This window comes from Phycodurus eques, chromosome 5, assembly GCF_024500275.1.
Source record: "Phycodurus eques isolate BA_2022a chromosome 5, UOR_Pequ_1.1, whole genome shotgun sequence".
NCBI classification, from domain to species: Eukaryota; Metazoa; Chordata; class Actinopteri; order Syngnathiformes; family Syngnathidae; genus Phycodurus; species Phycodurus eques.
In genome coordinates, this window is record NC_084529.1 from 29,046,208 (window position 1) to 29,065,718 (window position 19,511).

Sequence of the window (19,511 nt, forward strand, 5' to 3'; positions counted from 1 at the left end):
GCTGGTGACCAGTCCCAAGTGTACCCCCACCCACCCCTTGCCCGAAGCTCGGTAAGCTCAAACTCAACGAGGACATGTACTGTAGACAACGGATGCAAATTAATGAGTATGGTAGTCTGAGGATAAAAGAAGCAGCAGCAGTACTTGTTTGTTTTTCAACGATGAAGTGTTTATTCTGTCCTCTGAGGTCTTTTTTTGCAATAATGTAATAGTTTGTTATGCAAAAGGTTACTGAACTAACACACATACGAGCCTCCACACAGGTCTTAAGTGGATCAATGCGACCAGCCACTGTACACCACTTAAAACAGGATGCACTGCAGAGTCCGTTATGAAGCATTTGTAAAATGTTGGTTCCCAAACCAAATGATAGTCTACTGAAGTCAATCAACACAGTATCTTACACAACAACCAACACATTCAAATGTCTTCATCTCCCATATCTGCATCCTCTTGTAATTTCTGCAACATTTTCTCTTCCATTTGTTTGGGTTTTCCTGGAAAGGCAAAGAAAAGATTTCTCGTCATTACAATACAAGTGATACGCTCTTTCAATTCCTTGTTATTGCTGCTAGAGTCAAACTCGGGTTTACCCCAAAAGAGCAAACTGCTTTCAATACTATATATGAAAATGTACCTGCGTGTGGCGCTTTGATGAGGTGAATATTCTTCTTCACTTCCTTGATGGCCTCTTCCTTCTCTAACTCTTTGCCCTTCTTTAATCTGCAAGGTGGAGACAAAACACAATGCTAATCAAATCTACCGCATTTGATCAATATAAATAGTATTTGGATAAGTACAAAGGGAAAGACAATAAAAAGAAAGGTACAGCTGACATTGAAAGACGTGCCCACCTGTTCATGATAAACCTTGCCTGCCGTTTCCGTTTTATTTCTTCCACCTTCTTCATTGCTTCAACTGCAAAAGTGACACGGGATGGTCAATTTGAGTGATGAAAAGACAAACCACCTTGTTACTAAATGCTTTTTTTTTAAGCATGATCATTTGTCTTTGTTTTTCTTAATAGCACAGCCCAATGTGTGTACAATCATTTGCCCAATCTCATCATTTGCGCTACATCAAAAATAATATACCTATTATTTTGACACTTGGCCCTTTTTGGAAGTCATTAGATTGCACACAAGTAATTAATTAAGCTTGAGATAGGTAAGGGGTGGCAGTTATTTTTCCTTCACATATTCGTAATAGGTACATTCGTAATTTGTGAACATGTGATCAGCAGAGCCTTGTTCACAGTTCGCAACTCAGAATTTCCTCCCGAAACAATTTGTACCATACCTGTCTTGTCCCACATCTCCCGGTTATATTTAACAGGTATATTTCTGCGTTTCTCGAACTCCAAAGAGTTATCCTGGAAGACACAAGATGAACGACATAAGAAATATGCTAATCTTGCACACTATATTGTTAAATACTTTTAACTCACCACTGTCAATTCCTTTCCAGCTGCCTTCCGGAATGCTTTGGTCCATCTGGTCTTTCTGGGATTACGCTTCTTCTTGAAATTCCTATGGCATTTTGATCTGCAGAATCTGAATGTCTACAATTGTGTGTGTGTGTGTGTGTGGGGGGGGGGCGACAGTAAAATAATTATGTACCACAATAAGAATACAAAAAAATATGGATCATAAAAAATCTTGGGGCAGCTACTCTTATAATTCCATCAGTAGCAAATAATAGGTGTGTTTAAAAAAAAAAAAAAAACATCAAGCGCAATAAAATAAACTTTGATCAATATGAGTAATTGAAACTTACAATACAGGTGCATTTCACTCCGCTAGTATATTGAGGAAAACAATTTATGTTAGTAATACAAACCAAAGGTTACACTATTATGCACTATACATTATATATGTCTGGTCTTCCCATGTCTAAATCTCTAAAAGCCTCCAGTTAGGACAAAAAGACTTTTGACGAGGACAAGAAAGTTCGATCATATTACCCCCAATTCTGGCCAACTTGCATCGGCTCCGGGTCTACTTGAGATACGAATTTTAGGTCCCGTTACTTACTCATGCAATATTACATGGGTTAGCACCCTTCTATCGCGCTGACTTAGTTGTATGGTATATTCCGTTCCGAAACCTACGTTGGCAAAACACTGGTCTTTTGGTGACTCCGAGCGCCAGAAAGAAGTCTTCAGACTGTCGAGCCCTTTCTATTCGGGCTCCAGTAGTCTGGAATGTCCTCACTGTGGCTATTAGACCTGATACCTCAGTAGAAATGTTTGAATCGCGACTTAAAACTCATTTCTACTCTTTGGCATTTAGTTCAAAGTACACGCAGGCCTGTTTCACTGCCGCTTGTCCTATCTCCTCCGCCCTCGTCTCCTGCTCGGAGAGAGGGATAGGTGACATTGACCGAATCTGAGGCTGTTGCTGTTTGGGTTCTGCACCGACCAACTGGGACAAAATCTGAGGTAGACCACATCCTCCGACATCAACTGCAGCCTGGTCATCCTGGAAGGGGGATCCCCCCTACCTGTCCATTCTCAAGGTTTCTTTTTTCCCCAAATGGAGTTTTAAAGTTTTCCTTGCTCGATTGGGGGATTTAGATTAGGGGATGTTGTCATTCGTTGCCAACTGTGGCCCTTTGAGACTCTTTTGTGATGAAGGGCTTTGCAAATAAACTTGACTATGAATTCACTAAATGTGAGTGAAATATATCAAGATTTCTTCCGATATATTTTTCTTAATTTGTATGATTATAGTTCACAGCTAAGAAAAACCCAAAATTGACCAGTTGATGAAATTAAAATACTGCATTTATTTATTAATTCAGCCATCTTCCCAATAGCCGACAAAGCTCACATACATACATCTAGTGCTACGCGAAAGAATCAGTTCAGTCGTACTTCACATTTTGGCACAACACATTTGCATTCAAATATTTAAACTTTTATTTGGGTACAATCTTTATTTAATGTGTTCAATTGTTTCTTCCTATATTTAGGTGCAATGTTAACGTTGAAACTGTGCACAATGTTACAGTGGCTTACAATAATATCAAATATACTTTTAAGGAATAATGAACACTTAGGCATACTACATTACTGTAGCGGTGTATTTTTCTTTTTCATTGAAAGTTAGTTATGGTGGTGGTACATGGCGAGCTCAGTATTTTTCGAGTTAGTACTTGGTGTAAAAAGTTTTGAGTACTGCTGCTGTACTGTAATGTACAGAGGTTTCCTCGATTCACGACTTCGTTCCTATGCCGGCTACCGACCAGAATGTGTACGTAGATAGAAACACCTTAATGTTCTGCTTCTTTTTCTTCTTGCTTTGACTCGATTTAGATTTATTTTGATTCCTCAAAAATGCCGCTCTAGTTTTTCCCACTTTGTTGGTTGTTCCTGTCTTATTACTCCGGGTGTATATTCAAATTGCCGTTATGACAATGTAGGTGTCAGTGGAATTTCCACGTGTTCACCTTTAGGAGGCGCACGTTTCCATGTGAAAAGCCAAATGTCGAGGAGCCTGAGCCAGTTAAAATTCCTGGGCCCCACCCATCACATCGACGCACCAAAACGACCCCGTGGCAAGATCAAACGTTAACCGCCCACTAAAAACCACGTCCACGTTAAAACATGTCCGAGTCCATCTCCTCAGCGTCAGTCTTATTATTATTTTTTTTATTCTTACAATCTTCGCACTAAGTCCACGTGAGCGGGTTACATTAGCATGCTAGCTTTAGCCGAACACATGAGGGGCTGACAGTATGTTCGAACGCGACATGACTCGACTGTTGACGAGCAGAAATTGTGTCATACCTTGCAGTCATTTCGCACAAACATAACTCCGTGTCCCGGGTACACCGGACCCGAGCAAAAATAACACTTTTCGATGCGCATCTTCACAGCAAAAGTGCTGCGTGCTACGCGTAACAACAAGACCGCACAGTCGCACACGCTCACTGGACTTCTACTTCCGTTTCACCGACTGAACACTGAACTGTTGATTGCAATACTTACTGCCCCCTGCTGGACATGTGCCTAAATACTGTACCCGCGCAGACAGACAAGCGAAGTTATGTAATGTAAGTACAAAAATATGCAAGATTTAGGTATTATTGCATATGCTTGAAACCTCCTGTTATGTTTGTTTCTTATGTACACCAAAGATGATCATGAGTCAATGCCAAGAGGTACGTTTGAGTAAAATGGACATTTATGTTTTTGCCTATAAACTACTGAAAACGTAACTGTCAAATTCCCAAATACAAATATATATTTTTAGAGCATTTTTTGGAATATATGAAAAATGGACAAAATACCCAAAAAGATCCAGTGTTTTTTGGTTTCTTCCCCCCCCCCACCCCCACCCACCAAAGCTTTTTGTATACAGACGTCCAATTTCTATTCTGTTTAGGGTCGCAGGGGAACTGGAGTCTTTCACAGCTGGCTTTGGGCGAAAACCAGGGCTCACCTTTGAGTGGTCGCCAACCGATCGCAGGGCACATATAGACAAACAACCATTCACACCCACAATCACACGTAGACATACAGACGTGCTACTGTAATACTCTATCCAAAAACACCACTGATGCATTACTTCCATAAATAAATAATATCCATCCATCCATATTCTAGAGCTCTTCTCCTGTTAGGGTCTCAGCTGAATTTGGGTAAAAGGCCCACTACACCCTGGAGTGGTCACAATGTATAATACACAAACATACAATGATGTTCTCTTCCTCACCATGATGCATTTTAAGTTAACAGTAACTTTGCTCTTAAACAGTTACTAACTCGCTCATACAGACACAGTGAAACCATAAGGTTTTTCCAAGAACATTTTTATTTATCATTTGTGATCATCTTGAGAGTATCAAAAAGTCAGATGCAACATTCCAACCCATAAAATACTTTGTTTTGTTGCACTCTTTGGATAAAATGTGTATTTTGGTATTCAAAAGCATGGAAATCAGAAAAAAAACATAAATTAACAGTCAAGACTACTCACTAAGTCTACATTTGGCACCTGAGTCAAATCAGCAAATTAATCTGTGGCATTCATGTCAACATTTGTAATTATAATAATAAAGAAATGAAAACAAAAAAAACTCTGAACATGACATCGGCAATACTAACTTGGGGAAATGCTATAATGAAACTGGGACATGTAATTACCAATTCTAAATGAAACGTTTAGACCTAACTCTCAGTAAGGTGAAATCAGAGCAGTTTTGAGAGCTCAAGTTTTTTTTTTTTTCAAGAACTTAGTGAAATGCCTCTCTACTAATCAAAACATTTAAAATTATAGCACATCAAAATGCAAATTGTGTAAATGAACGCAAAGAAAATCACTAAATTTGAGACTTAAAGCTTCTTTGGTTAAGATAATTTGTATTACAAAGATATAAAAAATTGATTATGTTGCTCTTCACACACATTGGGCTTCCATTTTGATAGTCAGAATCCTTCATTGTCACACCTGGACAGCAAATACCATGGAGACCTTGGTAACAATTCCCCATACATCACATGGGGGGGTGGGGGGGGGGGGGGTCAGTGTAAGATGATGTGTGTCTAAAAAATAAATACCATCATCTGTCACTCATAAGACACACTGGATCAATAGTGTCTACCTCATCTTGCTGAGAATCAACTGAATGAATAGCCACACCAATCTGAGGAAGCAGACAACTCTTTGGATAATAGCATCGGCATCGCCGCTGCACTTAGCAATGGTCGAGAAGGCAAACGGAACACAAGCCACAAGGACTTGCGCTAAAGCTTTCACCAGACTTAAGTTTACACAGAGAAAAGCATTCAAACCGCCATTCAGAGAGAAATTTACATCAACGACATGTAACAGTATTTTGGGCCAAGACACCCTTAATGTACATCGACCATATTTTTGGTTGCCTATTCTTACAAACTCTTTGGGTACAAATGTACCTGTCTTTGGATCAAGTATGCAAAGCCCTTTCAGTATTAAGGCCAAGGTAAAGCTTTGAGTTCAGTGCACTGAAAATGTCCAACATCTTATACAACCCAAATAGTTTGACAATATCTAATGCACTTGTTTTCTTTCCCTCCTCCGCAAAACAACGGGAAACAAAAGCTCTTTCAACCGTGAAAAGAAAAATGACAACAAGACGTGGCAATGACGTGGTTTCCACATAGTATGAGAGGGGAAAGGAGGTAGTCTTGGAAAAACAACAACTGAGGTAGACAATCAAACACCCCCTCAGCTCCAGTGGAAAAACAAATTAAATATGAACAAATGGTCACAGCACATTCTTTAAAACATTCATCACGGGTGAGTTTTGGTTGAGGACAGACGATGCCACAAAGACCAACAGGTGGAACTTAAAAAAAAAAAAAAAAAAAAAAAAAAAAAAGGAAAAAAGGAACCACGATGTTGTAATCAACATTCATACAAAGTCCTGAGGTAGATCTGAAGAAAATTCAAATTTTCCCCTTCACAGCAGCTGACTTCCTGTTCATTTGTGCCACAGGAAATAACCAGAGGGCTCAAACCAGGAAGCAAATGAGGTAGAAATGGTAAATGTTGGGCCGGGACATAAATGGAGTGTTAACTGCCGTCCGAGGTGCAGCACGGCCGAGCTGCGTTGTGACCTGAGAGATGGTAGCAAACGCGTTTCTCGTTTTCCACTTGGAAAGACAGCTTCGGCTCGGTTACAGCTGCATCATTCGAAGGATTGCTCATCTCTTCGTTGCTTTCCTCGTTGGAGTAGTGTCCCGAGTCTCCCGTCTCTTGGCTGGCCTCGCTGCTTTGAGAGCTCTCAACATGAAAGGGTCCAAAGATGATCTCCCGGGAGGATGGAGGCAGAGGCGCAGAGCCTAGATGCTCCTCATACCGCAACACAGTTTTGCCAGTCTCATACAAGCGGACCCTCCCCTCAACCTTCAGACAAGAACAAACACATCTCAATTGAAAGAAGAAAGGTGATTGATGAATGAGAGTGCGACGTGACACTACTTACATCAATCTCGGTCGGAATGCTGACATCTCTGTTGAACAGCAGCCACTTCCTGCTTTGATTTTTGCTCATGAAAGGACACGCAGTATTTATCACCATATGAGAGCCACCCTGAAACACGTGAAAGTACATCATCATACTGCTTTTTAAATACTGTAATGACATCTCTAGATGCTTTTTTGTTCCCCATCTCACTTTGGCGTCTATAAAGTTGGTACTCATCATGGGTATGAGGGCCTCAGGATTCTCTTCATAGCGCTCTTGAGGCAAAGACAACCCTTCACCAGGCGGCAGGGCAACAACTTTGTGGCTGGAAGATTTTCTTCAAAATTAATATGCAGTAAAAATGAAAGTTAATGATAGGGAAAGCAATCGTTTTGTAATTTGACAGTGACGACAGCGATTACCTTGGTCTCCCTTTACTGATGAGGATCAAGGCACACATTACAATGCAGGCCAAGGCGATGCTAACTCCAACAATGATCCCAGTCATGGATCTTTGGTCTATGTGGTAGAGGCCGTCAGAAAAGACTGAAAAATAAATAAATAACATTGTCATTTAAAATGAAAGATAATGACTAGGGGGCCGGGACGGTGGACGACTGGTTAGCACATTTGTTTCATAGTTCTGAGGACCCGGGTTCAAGTCCGCCCTCGCCTGTGTGGAGTTTGCATGTTCTCCCTGTGCTTGCGTGTGTTTTTTCCGGGGACTCCGGTTTCCTCCCACATCCCAAAACATGCACGGTAGGTTAACTGGCGACTCTAAATTGCCCGTAGGTCTGAATGTGAGTGCAAATGGTTGTTTGTTTACATGTGCCCTGCGATTGGCTGGCGACCAGTTCAGGGTGTACCCCACCTCTCGCCCTGAGTCAGCTGGGACAGGCTCTAGCACGCCCACGACCTTAGTGAGGATAAATAAAAAAGTAAAACAAGTACTTCTTACTCGTAGTTAGTTGTAATAACAGACTTATTCATGCAGAACTCAGTGAGATCAAATCAACTGGATTTATAACGTACAATTGCATATCCCCTGACACTCACCTGCAGTGTGCTGAAAACTATTTGGGTGCCAGGCATTTTGGTTGCGTTGGACATTTCCACGTTTCATAGGCAGCTCAACGACATCTGAGAATGGCCCGTCTCCCACCTGGTTGGAGGCAGATATCTTCACCAGGTAGACATTCCCTGGTTGTAGCCTCTCCAGAAGCGCCATTGTATGGCTTCCTGTTCGTGGTAGAACAAGCAGGCAATTAGGGCCCGTAATACACACAAAAAAAGATTTCAATGAAAAAGCACCAATGATAGTGAGGCAAAGACAGCACACAAGCATCTGAACACATGCAGCAGTATGTCCAAAGTATTGGGTAAAATTACTGAAAGTCAATATTAGTGAACGTCAATGTGATTGTTTAACAAAAGGGGATTTTTGTATTTCATTTTGGTGAAAATTGAACGAACCAAATCTCACATTCTCACATTTTTTGTCGACATATTATCATACTGGCTACTGGCGGCACGGTGGACAACTGGTTAGCGCGTCAGCCTCACAGTTCTGAGGACCCGGGTTCAATCTCCCCGTGCCTGCGTGGGTTTTCTCCGGGCGCTCCGGTTTCCTCTCACATCCCAAAAACATGCATTAATTGGAAACTCTAAATTGCCTGTAGGTGCGAATGTGAGTGCGAACACCCCCTGTTTTTGGGCAAAATATCCCCAATTATTCAGAATTTTGGGAATTTTTTGTTTGTTGTTTTGTCTAGTGCACTGCTCACCTTCTCTTTGAATTATTTGCCAGCTTCCAGCCCTCCAGGATGTTTGGGAAGCATAGAGTATGGTGTAGTGTGTGACCACGACATTGGGCTCAGAGGGTTCCTTCCAGGATACCAATGCTGTGTCGTCCTCGATCAGAGTTACTCTCACGCCTGTAGGTGGTCGTCTGGGGGCTGTGGGATAAAGCCATAATGAACAATTAACATATACATGAAGAAATAAGACAATTGACATAATATATCTAAGGTAAATTAACATGAATACGTATGGTAAAGTGAATAGGATTAGATGTTTGTAATGCACATTAAAAAAAAAAACTACACTGTACAGTGAATATGGCTGACAATTTGATCACCTGCTGGTTGTGTACGATGGTAAACCACATGGCTCCAAGTGCTCGACATCTGATCCACATGAAGACGTACCGCAAACTCATAGCGAGTGTTTGGATCTAAATTTTGCACTGTCACATTCTCCTTGGTACTGTGGAAAAGAAACAAAATTGTCACCCAAAAGCCAGAAGACATTATATTCAGCAAACACAGTAAATAGCATACCACAGTGCACCAAAATGTATATGAACTACTTATTTGATCTATTCCTGTGAAAGACATACAGTGTGTTTTGGAATGATAGCTTACGTTTGGAGGTAGCGTACAGCAGAGGCATTGTGCATGCCCACAATCATGTAGCGAACAGTGTAGCTGATCGCCTTCCTAGAGGGGAAAGTGGGACGGTTCCAGCGTAAGGACACTTCAGAGGAATTGTTGGTCAAGACAGTCACATGATCTGGAGATGGAGGGGTGGCTGCCATTTGGTCCCTAGCCGCTATATATGGCCAAGGAAATAACATAAGTATAAATGTAAACAAGTGCGATTCCAAAGCAGAAACATACTTACAGACACATCCAGGAGTACTGATGGCTTGGTCTGTCTCATAGCCATCTCCAGCTTGACTAAGAGCCAGGATCTTGATATGATATCTTCTCCTAGGATCTGGAAGACATATACGTCAGCTTTTTAGCCCGGAAGATTATCATTAAATTACCAAAAGTGGAGGCAAACAAATACAGCGCCGCATATTTCAAAGATGGTAGACAGAAGTATATTAGGAATAACACTCGGGGGTCATAACTGACCATCCCCCAGTGCATGGACAAAGCATGGCCCCCTGTGTCACCCCAACCTCTAGCTATCAATATAATTATCATGTGACAAGAGCATGAGAAACCAACCCCCTAAGATGTGTCGCTATGATCAATAATCGAACTTGCCGACATTTGAAAATCGAAACAGAAATACAAAAATAGAAAAATAAAATGCATCAATACATATGGAAAAAAAAGAAATAAATGTTTTAAAAATATTTTTAAAAAGAATACATTCACTCCAATCCATCTAAAACAACTAAACATTGTTGAATGATGCTTTGGAAATATAAGTACAAACTTAAAGACTTCAAAAAGATCAGTTTTCAACATGAAATTACACAATTTGTGTTTTAACCTAAATAGCTACCATCGCCTCAGCTCCTAAATCAGGACATTTTAGGGAGTGTTAAGATTAGTTTTATGCCTCCAGTGTGAAAGGTCAGCTTATGGGTATTGACCATGGAAGGCGGGTGTCCAGGTCTGTTGTGGGGGTTGGGCCGCGGGGCAGCCTTCAGCTGCTGGGAGCCGAGGCCCATGGGACCCGGGGGGCTTGACCGGGGTCAGGCCAAGATAGAACAGACAGAATCTGGGCGCAGGACTCTAGGATGGGAGAGGGGCCCCTTTTGTTTCTCCTCTCACACTCTTCCTCCTGTCCTTGTTATAGCCATCAACTTGAAGCAAACATGACTCAAAAACAAGTGTTGTGCACTGCTATTGTATATATTATATATAATATAAGCAAAGAGTTTTCATTTTGAGCCTGTTTGAATTTAAAAAGGGGATAAATACAGTATCTGTGTTTTGTATTTTAACATATAAAGTAGTAAAGAGGAATCAAAAATTTTGCTAGGTGACTCACAGAAAGCTGAATTATATTTTAATCAGTATGACTCAGCTTTGTTGCATATTGATTATTGGAGGTTATTTACATGGACAGCACAGACAAGCAGTGGGAGCAGGGTACTAATCCAAGATTGCTGTCTCATGGCTAAAGGTCAGTGGTCCTGTCCAGTTCTGACCAATCCCGAGGGTCTGTTGCGTGTGTGTCGGGGTCCAGCTAAAAGGGGGAGGCGGCCAGAATCTGGTAAGGCAGGTCTGGCCCTGAGCATAACACAATAGACCGGGGTAATTATGCAAGTGGCTCGAAGGGAAACGGTGGTGGGAGGGACATCTGGACCCTGACCTCTAACCTGGGAGCCTGATCCCACTCAATACTGCAACTGCAAGCAAACTGGAGAGGTCAGCACTCACTGATCTGGGTCGAGGGTGCAAATCTAAATGCAGAACCCAACGCCCCACTGACGGAAACACACAACAGACATATGCTAATGTTATCATCAGCATCGTCATCCACTCTTACCAAGGCCACTGATGGTGTAGGTGTAGGTCTGAGCCTGCAGCTGGATGACGGGCTGTTCTGGTTGGCTTTCCTCGTGGTAACACAGGCGATAGCCGACGACAGCCTCTGTCTCCGGGGCAGTTCGCCAGTGCACCACAATGGAAGTGCAGTTAAGCGGCTCAACTTGAAGAATAGGGGCTGAGGGCACTGAAAGGGCACAGAGAGGAGTCATGATATCAATACACAATCACTCTTGGAATACCACAAAGAATACTAAAGCTTTGAACCACACATCAAAACACCAGGATACTGAGAGTGCAGACTATGGATGCAATGCAACATCATCACAAACTATTTTAGATGTAACTAGGGTACTCTGGAATAAACATGAGAAGTCAAAGTGGCTTCAAGGAGCTGATAATTTAATATTAGCTCTGGCACTTTCGCCTGTTGGGCACCTCATCTACACAAACATATAGGCCATAGTGGAAAAAAACAACCTCGGCAAAAGACACCAGGATGTGAAAAGAGGCTACCCTTTCCCCCACACGGACGCCTGAGGGCCTCTCTTTATGACCCGTGACTGAGGCCGCTCTTACATCACTGACAGCGGAGGGCAAAAGTTCCTGAGTAACCAACACAAAAGCTACAGGACAATGCTACATGAACAAACTCTAGACATAAGATGGCGGTGAAGAAGGACCTCCAAAATCCACCCATCCCCCCCCAAAAAAAAGTTGCTTTGCCACAACTGGAATACCATGGTATTATTTGATATTTTTGTCAAGTCATGCAAGAAAACCTTTACGGGAAGAAGCCATCATACTAAAGTATTAACATAGAACTTTGAAATCTTGTTTTTTTACTTCCACCAGGGAGGATCTTTCCAAGATGTTCCAAATTTGTGGGAAGAGTTTTGGAAAGGCCCTTTCCTTTCTGTTCCAGCAAAACGAAACTTCATTGTTCAGAGTAAGCTCCAAAAAGGTGTGGTTGGATGAGTTTGGTGTGGAAGGACTTGAGAACCTTGACCTCAATCCCATCAATCACATTTTGGATGGATTAGAAAAGAGATTGTGGGTTTCTTGTCTAAAATAGGTAAACCTGACCTCACAAATGCTCTTCTGGAGGGAGCACTTGGATGTATATAACAGGTGCAGAAGTAAAACACGACTTCCATATATTTTTTCCCATTTCCTGCTTGTTTACCTTTGCGACTTGATGTCTTCGGTGTGCGGTGGGATGTCCATGCTGAGGGCTCACACCAGCCCATACGGGTTGCTGCAGCCATGCGGAGCAGGTAGATGGTGTCTGGCTGGAGGCCCTCCAGGAGATACTCAGTGCTGTTCTGAGGCAGCTCCATCGAGATGACTGTGTTGTCTGCAGCTGTGCGATAAGACAGCCTGTACGCAGACACCCGACCGCGGCTCACTTTCGAGGGAAGCTGCTGCCAGCTCACCTGGATTTCTGTTGAGTTGTGGCTGATCAACCGTAGCTCTGGTGTACGCAGAGGCACTGAAAGATACGTAACACAAAGTTGTCAACATATCAGTATAACTCTGAACATTCCTTTTGTTTTTTTGTATTAATACTGAACCTACTTTAGAAGAGTAAAACTAGAAAAACATTACAGCAATGGTAAATGACAAACTCCCTTCCCCTTATTCCCACTCTAAACATGTTGTGTACACACAGGATTTACATTCACCTTAACTAAACTGCCAGAGTGATTTATTGCAAAGAATGCTGGGAGTCTCAAAGCTTACCATCCTCCAAGGTGTGTTGACTGACTTGATCGGACATACGACTGGCTCCCATTGGCATGTAAGCCACGATGTAGAAGCTGTAATTCCTAGCCGGCTCAAGGTCATCGATAATGTAACTGGTTGTGTCGTTGCCAATAACAACTTGGTATTCCTCGTTGTTCAGACCTGACATGCGGTGAATCAGAGAGCAGGTTAGGTTTGTCAAGCGGAAAAATGTAAACACTAAGCGTTTGATGCACACAAAAAAAGTCTGAATGTTATTCTTGATGCAAACAATCACAAAAAAATATAATATTTTTACTTATTCATTATTGTACTCGGTGTTTCTGAATTTGAGTCCCTTTCATGTAGGTAAATAAGGTCTTTGAGCTGCTCTTGTACTAGAACGGTGTACCCAATGGAGTGTCCTATAAGATTATGTTTAATTCATTAAAAAAATGTGTACTTAACATACAGTACAATATACGAGATTCCAAAAGGTACCCTAGACCTTTCAGTAGCCTACAAGAGAGAGAGATGGGGAGTGCACAATGAATTCTGTTAAATAAGGTTGCCTTTCTCAGCAGTCCATTACTTCTTCTCTGAAAAGCAGCAACAGATTGTCTTGTCAAGGACTGGATCACATCAGACACTAATCAACATTTTTCTCACGCAAAGAAACACATATTTGGTCTTACCTTCAGCCTTCATATAATGAATGGAGTAGGCTATGACTCTGTCTGCATTGTAGAGCGGTCTCTCCCACGCCAGCAAGATGGCCGAGCTTGAGATAGTCTCGGCGTGGATGTTCCGGGGAGCACTGGGCCTGTCCTCTGACATAACAACAATGAGGCGAGCCAAAGACAGCACAGAGCCCTGCTCACTCTCAGCTATGCACTGATAGATGGCATCGTCCTCTGGGATAATCTGGGTAATCACCAATTTACTGTGGGGAAAAAACACAATCACTATACTGCCTTGAGCCAATTAAAAGGTACTTGCGTAATAAATGTGTGTTTGATACCTGTTGTACATCTTAATCCGTCCATTTAAATGAACCTCTTCACCATTCTTTAACCAGCTAATGTGAGGTGGGGGAACTCCTTCCGCTTGACACATAAACCGAGCAGTGCCGGCTCTTGGACGGGTTTGGCTCTCAGGCTTCTCAACAATAGATGGTGGTACTGAAAGAGTGATTTACAAGGCATGAGTTAAGAGTTAACCTTGCATCCTTTTTTACTAAGAAAGTCAAAATAACAACATTGTAACATAACTGAGTGTACCTTGGACAGTGAGGTTGGCGGCAGCTATGGTGTAATTGCGGGTTCCAGGGGTGGTGGCTCTGCAGAGGTAGACTCCACTGTGCTGGGAATTGACATCCTTAATAACCAGGTTCCCATTGCCTAAGACTTTGGCTTTGTACACATCAATGGGTTTACTATCAGCACGGCTCCATGAGATTATGGGCCAAGGGTTTCCAGTGGCGAAGCACTCTAACACCACGGTTTGGTGGAGAGAAACTGTAATGTTCTGAGGTCCAGCTATGATTCTGGGCCTCTGAAGGGGTTTGGCACCCACACCTTTAATAAAGGAAGGTACAGTTTTGAAACAAATACAGCATCCCCTGTACATCAAGTTCCATCAGTGAATAATAAAACCAAATGAGTGTAGTCTCTTCACCTTGACTGACTGTCAGTTTTGCCTCTTGACTCTTCTGTCGACTTTCGATGTTAGTTGCAACACATCGATACTGCCCAGCATCCTTCAGTTGTACATTGTGGATCTGAAGGACTCCATTGGGCAAAACTGTAATTCTGCACGCAAAAAAAAAGGAACACTTGGGTCAAACTAGTGTGACAGAACAGAATTTAATATACAGTACTGTATTTGTAATGGCCTAGTGCTCGAATACTTTTCTACATAGTATGATTGGGCGTGAAACGACTCAAGACTAACAGGAAATACCTGTCTGTTTGTAGAGGAAGTGGGCTTTGGTTAAACTCCCAGGTGATGGTGGCAGGAGGTCTGGAGGTGACTGCACAAGAGAAGCGGGCCACCGAGCCTGCAGTCACCGCCATAGGCAACGGGTGTAACAAAAACTGTGAAATACCTGAACAGAAATAGAAAACCCAAATCAATGCATGAAAGGACTGTAAACATTTGTATTTGACTGTGACAGAACATGCAAAGCCCTGACTTTGAGGGCTATTAACTGCTTCTACGAGAGAAACTGATCCATGAGAGTTCATGTAACTAAAAGGCATGATGATCCTTTGTGCAGATGAGCTGTGAGTTCATATGCTGACCAGCTGGTCCAAACAGTGGATCAATTGAAGAATGACACTCGACTAGGATGCTTTGTTATGTATTAAAACTGATCACCTGAAGTTGCATCAGAGAAAACTAGCTTACTGATTATGAGTTTACTGTATACTGAACTATGGATTTGTAGGTACGCTCCTAAGTTAACAGATGGTATGGGAGATAAATCGATAATTTAGTAAACAAAGATTCTACTTAAAACACTTCAAAACAGACAGATTACATACAAATGCGCTTGCTTTAAATTGCTAGGGTTAGGATAAATTTGCATTGTGCCTGGTCATTGCGGTCCATGTGAGGTCTTTCCATTATCTTTAACAAACACAAAACTTCTGATCTGCATTTACGTGAAGGGCCCTCTTTAAGATATTACCAATGACCTTCACTCATTAAGGTGATAACTCTTTCCCTTCACCGGCACACACAAGAAACAAGTCAATATCAAATCAATATCCTGTTCACCCCACTGAAGCTCCACATTGAAATCCCAAGGTCTGGGAACACCAAATTAAAGAGGAACCTTGTAATTTACAACCTCATCTCATCTATAATGCACAGAGAACGACAAGCCTGTTTGTAAGACATACAGTATGTGGCGGATCGCCTTAACTGGGCCCGAGATGATGTTCCTTTACAGTGTGTGTTTCTTCATTATTCTTAAGAGCCAGTGGACTTGATAACACAACTTCAGGATTAAAACAATTGATGACCAGCAGTCTCTTTTGGAGTTTCAATTTAAAACAAGAAAAGTTCTGTCCCAAACAGGTTGTTAAATCTCTATACATAAATAGTAGAAACTGGGTGGGGCCTATGCATGCTGATCTGCTAATATGGTTTGCTGTAAGGAGCAAATCAATGTCTAGGTCAAACAGCACAAAGGTTTCTCTTAAGAGGTCAAAGCTAAATTGAACCCCATGTCTATTGAATTTCATCACACCCTACAACCAGGACTGTTTTGTTTACAATTTGTATTTAAAAAATGCAATCATTTTGTGTTTCTTACGGTCCTTGCGTCGTAAATCAGTTGGTAGAACATGACGCATGCACTTTATTTCAGGAGGACATTTTAACATTCTGACAGCCTGTTTTCGATCAGAATTATGATGAAAGCGATCTTCTCAGAGAACGTTAAGCGAAACCCCCCACCCCCCCCCCTCACCCCTCCCACCCCCCAACCCCCCCGGATGGTTTTAGAAGGCAGTAATCACTCACTGTGGAGTATTGGACATGCTCATTCACAAGAGAAAGTATCCCACATTCAACAAAAGGACTCTGCTCGACAGGGCAGCACAGGGGTCGATCCGGTGAAAGGGATTGTGTGCTGGGAGCGAAAACAGCATGCCAGCCCAGTCACAGCAGCCCTGTGACATCACAAAGCCCTTCTCTGCTGACCTCTGAACCCCAGGACCGCTGGACAGAAGGAGAGCAGAGAGAGGGGCCCATCCTCCAACTCCCCGCCCACAGATGACCAAAACCTTTAACCCCTTCGTCACAAAAGACTGGACACTGGACTAAACTTTGACTTTTGGGAGGGGGGGGGGGGGGGGTATGTTGTCTTGTTATGAGTAATTAGTAATAGGATTATAATACTCTTAAAGAGACAACAACTAAAAACAAATCAGCATAGTGAATGCTACATACAGTATTTACAATTAGTTAACATTTACGATTTTTTTCCTGTAAAATTGAGTTCGTAATTTGCGTTGGAAAACATGACAAGACGTAAATGTAGAAAGTCACCTTAAACTTCTCGTCCTCTAGTTCAACATCAGTCTATTTATTTTATCCCATGCTGGTTACCCTGACACTTGTTAGGGCTATACCTGCTCAGACCGATATGAACAACACGCATGATAGATCAGGCCCATTGAATAGACGCAGCTGTCCAGTCCACTGATATGTGGACAAACAAATGTGCTCAAAACCTATCCTGGGGTGGTCAGTGGTACTCCAAACAAAGCCAAACGGCCTTTCAGAGATTCCTCTGTGTAGCAGACCATTCAGCGATTACACACAGCCGCCGTAGCCTGTGTGGACAATGTAATGCCGCTGACCAAACAAAAGCTAAGGCTCCATCTATCCTTTATGTTAAAACAATATTATAACTGGATTGATACCCATAACCTCAAGCAGACCCATTTCTCTGACCAACTCTGCTTGGCATGGAAACCTTGACTTTGTGGGGCTTTTCCTTAATAAAGCAGAAAGAAAAGGGGAGGCATACATCTGCTTCCCATCTCCAGGTTAATAACCCATGAACTTGCTATCCTGATGTGTGCATGGTGACACCATAAACTGCATATTGCCTCATATTGGTCAGGGTAAATTTTTTAAGAGACTAACACTTACTTGCGATAGTCAGGCGGGATCTTTGGCTCAGTATGGCTCCAAATTTGTTCTTGGAGAGGCACTGATAGAATCCTTCGTCTGAGCGCTCCTTGGTATGTTTGATCTTTGGTATGTACAAGGAGCCGTTTGGTAAAAACTGCATCTGCTCACTTTCTGCCAAGCGAACACCATTTTTCAGCCACTTGATGGTGACTGGAGGCTGCCCATGAGCCTGGCAGTCCAAGACAGCAGGGTCCTTCGGTAGAACGGTCACATCGCTGGGCTCGGTGATGAACGACAACTCACTGAAACAAAAAACATCTGGTGGCAAAGAAAGCAGCATTAGGGACAGATACATAGCACTTCAAGATTACAAGCCGAGTCACGCATTCTGGGTCATTTTAGTGTGTCATTCCCATCACATATTAAAGCAACATAAGGTGGGTTGACGATCTCTGTGCAATATCTGTTTTAATATAATCATCAATTCTACGACACAATAATAAAGTCCAATACGTCTACAGATAGTATAATAAGTATAGTGCTTGTACTTAATGTGTTCTGTGCTCTCATGTAAAAGGTAATAAGAACAAGTACAATAATGCAGGGTAGGACCGTCAAAAATCATCACCATGCATCCAGATACCAGACAACAGATACCAAGTGGCTTGCATGTATTGCATTTCCCCAAAAAGTCAGAAAAGGACCCATTCCAAATCCATAGCATAAATCACGATGACCATCATGAGTTCTAATTTTATTTCACAGAAAGGAAACACTAACACAACTCATGTACTGTAACTATCTTATGATGCGATAACACACCACAAAAGATTGCCATAATGATGCTGTTCACAGTATGAGAATGCAGCACATCAATAGTATATACAACAAACAAGTGAAGCCTTGGTCGAGAAAGAAAAAAAAAAGATTGTTTTTGCATTAGAACTGAAATGAATGATTTCATGCATGAGCTGTTGATGACAGAAACGCACAGCAAAGTTAATATGATTACTTTTTGCCTCTTCCTAGGCATTATGGTCAAAAACAACAGCAAGGTCTTTCTGCTAACCCGGATTTATCAGCACATGTAACGCCAGCACAGATGGACACAACATTCCTTTCTGCGAGCACACTACGCGACAACATCAGCAACGAGACACTTACTTGGTGAATGCAGGCAGAAAACCAACAACAGCAACATTTTCATCTTCAACTTCGCCATTCAAGCACAGTGCAGCCTCATTTTCCCCCGGAAGAGAACCTCCGCGCTCCTGCGTGCAACTTGGAGGTCCCCGAATCACTTATGCTCGCAGCAGAGCAAATAATCTCGCAGTACAGGGGTGCATACCCCCCCCCCCCCCCCTCCCCGCAACCTCACTCGCTCTTTGTCACGCATGCGCAGACGACGTAGGTCAGAAAATCAGTTTATCCAGACACTACAAAGAATATCACCGATTACCATACAAGAGGTGTTTCTGATGCTTAGGCCCTCTTGTGTTAACAGATAAGGTAACCAAAAACATTCGAAAAGTTGAGTTCTACAGCACTGTACCGCGGTAACAATACAGATATTGTGAAATATCTGTATTGGGCCTTGAGTGTGACACCTGTGATCTAAAGTGTTGAAAATGGCTATCTCTCGTTGACGATGCAATGTTAATGGCTCAACAAACATGCTGTTTTTCCTGAAAAATGATTCTTTTGGAGATGTAAGTTTTCCGCCCAACACCAGCGCTTTAGACAAAACATTGACATGGGTCTATGGGCATTTAGATTGTTTAAGACGCGTGTTTTTTTTAATGTGGGAGGAAGCTGGAGTTCCCAGAGAAAACCCACACAAGCACAGGGAGAACATGCAAACTCCACACGGGAGGAGTACAGCTGAACCCG

The 19,511-nt window shown here is 42.3% G+C and overlaps 2 protein-coding genes across 3 annotated transcripts; both read right to left on the bottom strand.

Moving 5' to 3' along the window:
* Positions 1-127: 127 nt before the first annotated feature.
* On the bottom strand, positions 128-3,948 carry rsl24d1 (ribosomal L24 domain containing 1). Its single transcript, XM_061676090.1, has 6 exons — positions 3,791-3,948; positions 1,448-1,561; positions 1,300-1,372; positions 855-918; positions 638-723; positions 128-497 (listed from the first exon to the last, which is right to left on the bottom strand). The coding sequence occupies exons 1-6, from the start codon at positions 3,869-3,871 to the stop codon at positions 421-423; spliced, it is 495 nt and encodes a 164-aa protein (XP_061532074.1). The 5' UTR covers positions 3,872-3,948; the 3' UTR covers positions 128-420.
* Positions 3,949-4,837: 889 nt separating this feature from the next.
* LOC133402392 (protogenin B-like) lies at positions 4,838-18,954 on the bottom strand. Of its 2 annotated transcripts, none has more exons than XM_061676028.1 (19): positions 18,786-18,954; positions 17,640-17,939; positions 14,934-15,078; positions 14,649-14,782; positions 14,252-14,548; positions 13,993-14,152; positions 13,667-13,914; positions 12,990-13,154; positions 12,433-12,738; positions 11,248-11,433; positions 9,637-9,732; positions 9,378-9,564; positions 9,092-9,219; positions 8,739-8,909; positions 8,011-8,193; positions 7,377-7,500; positions 7,165-7,279; positions 6,973-7,080; positions 4,838-6,893 (listed from the first exon to the last, which is right to left on the bottom strand). In XM_061676028.1, exons 1-19 carry the CDS (start codon positions 18,841-18,843, stop codon positions 6,561-6,563), a joined length of 3,444 nt encoding a protein of 1,147 aa, XP_061532012.1. In that variant the 5' UTR covers positions 18,844-18,954; the 3' UTR covers positions 4,838-6,560. The 2 variants fall into 2 exon arrangements, with proteins under 2 accessions (XP_061532012.1, XP_061532011.1); XM_061676027.1 differs by having other exon boundaries at positions 7,165-7,291.
* Positions 18,955-19,511: the final 557 nt, after the last annotated feature.

Excerpts from the sequence above, each read along its gene's own strand:
- rsl24d1 (XM_061676090.1), bottom strand. The coding sequence starts at position 3,871 with ATGCGCATCGAAAAGTGTTATTTTTGCTCGGGTCCGGTGTACCCGGGA. Across the intron at positions 1,373-1,447 it reads CTGGAAAGGAATTGACAGTG|GATAACTCTTTGGAGTTCGA; the intron begins GTGAGTTAAAAG and ends TGTGTCTTCCAG. Across the intron at positions 919-1,299 it reads GGAGATGTGGGACAAGACAG|TTGAAGCAATGAAGAAGGTG; the intron begins GTATGGTACAAA and ends TCACTTTTGCAG.
- LOC133402392 (XM_061676027.1), bottom strand. The coding sequence starts at position 18,843 with ATGGCGAAGTTGAAGATGAAAATGTTGCTGTTGTTGGTTTTCTGCCTG. Across the intron at positions 9,733-11,247 it reads CTACACCATCAGTGGCCTTG|ATCCTAGGAGAAGATATCAT; the intron begins GTAAGAGTGGAT and ends TATGTCTTCCAG. Across the intron at positions 7,081-7,164 it reads CCAACTTTATAGACGCCAAA|GGTGGCTCTCATATGGTGAT; the intron begins GTGAGATGGGGA and ends CACGTGTTTCAG.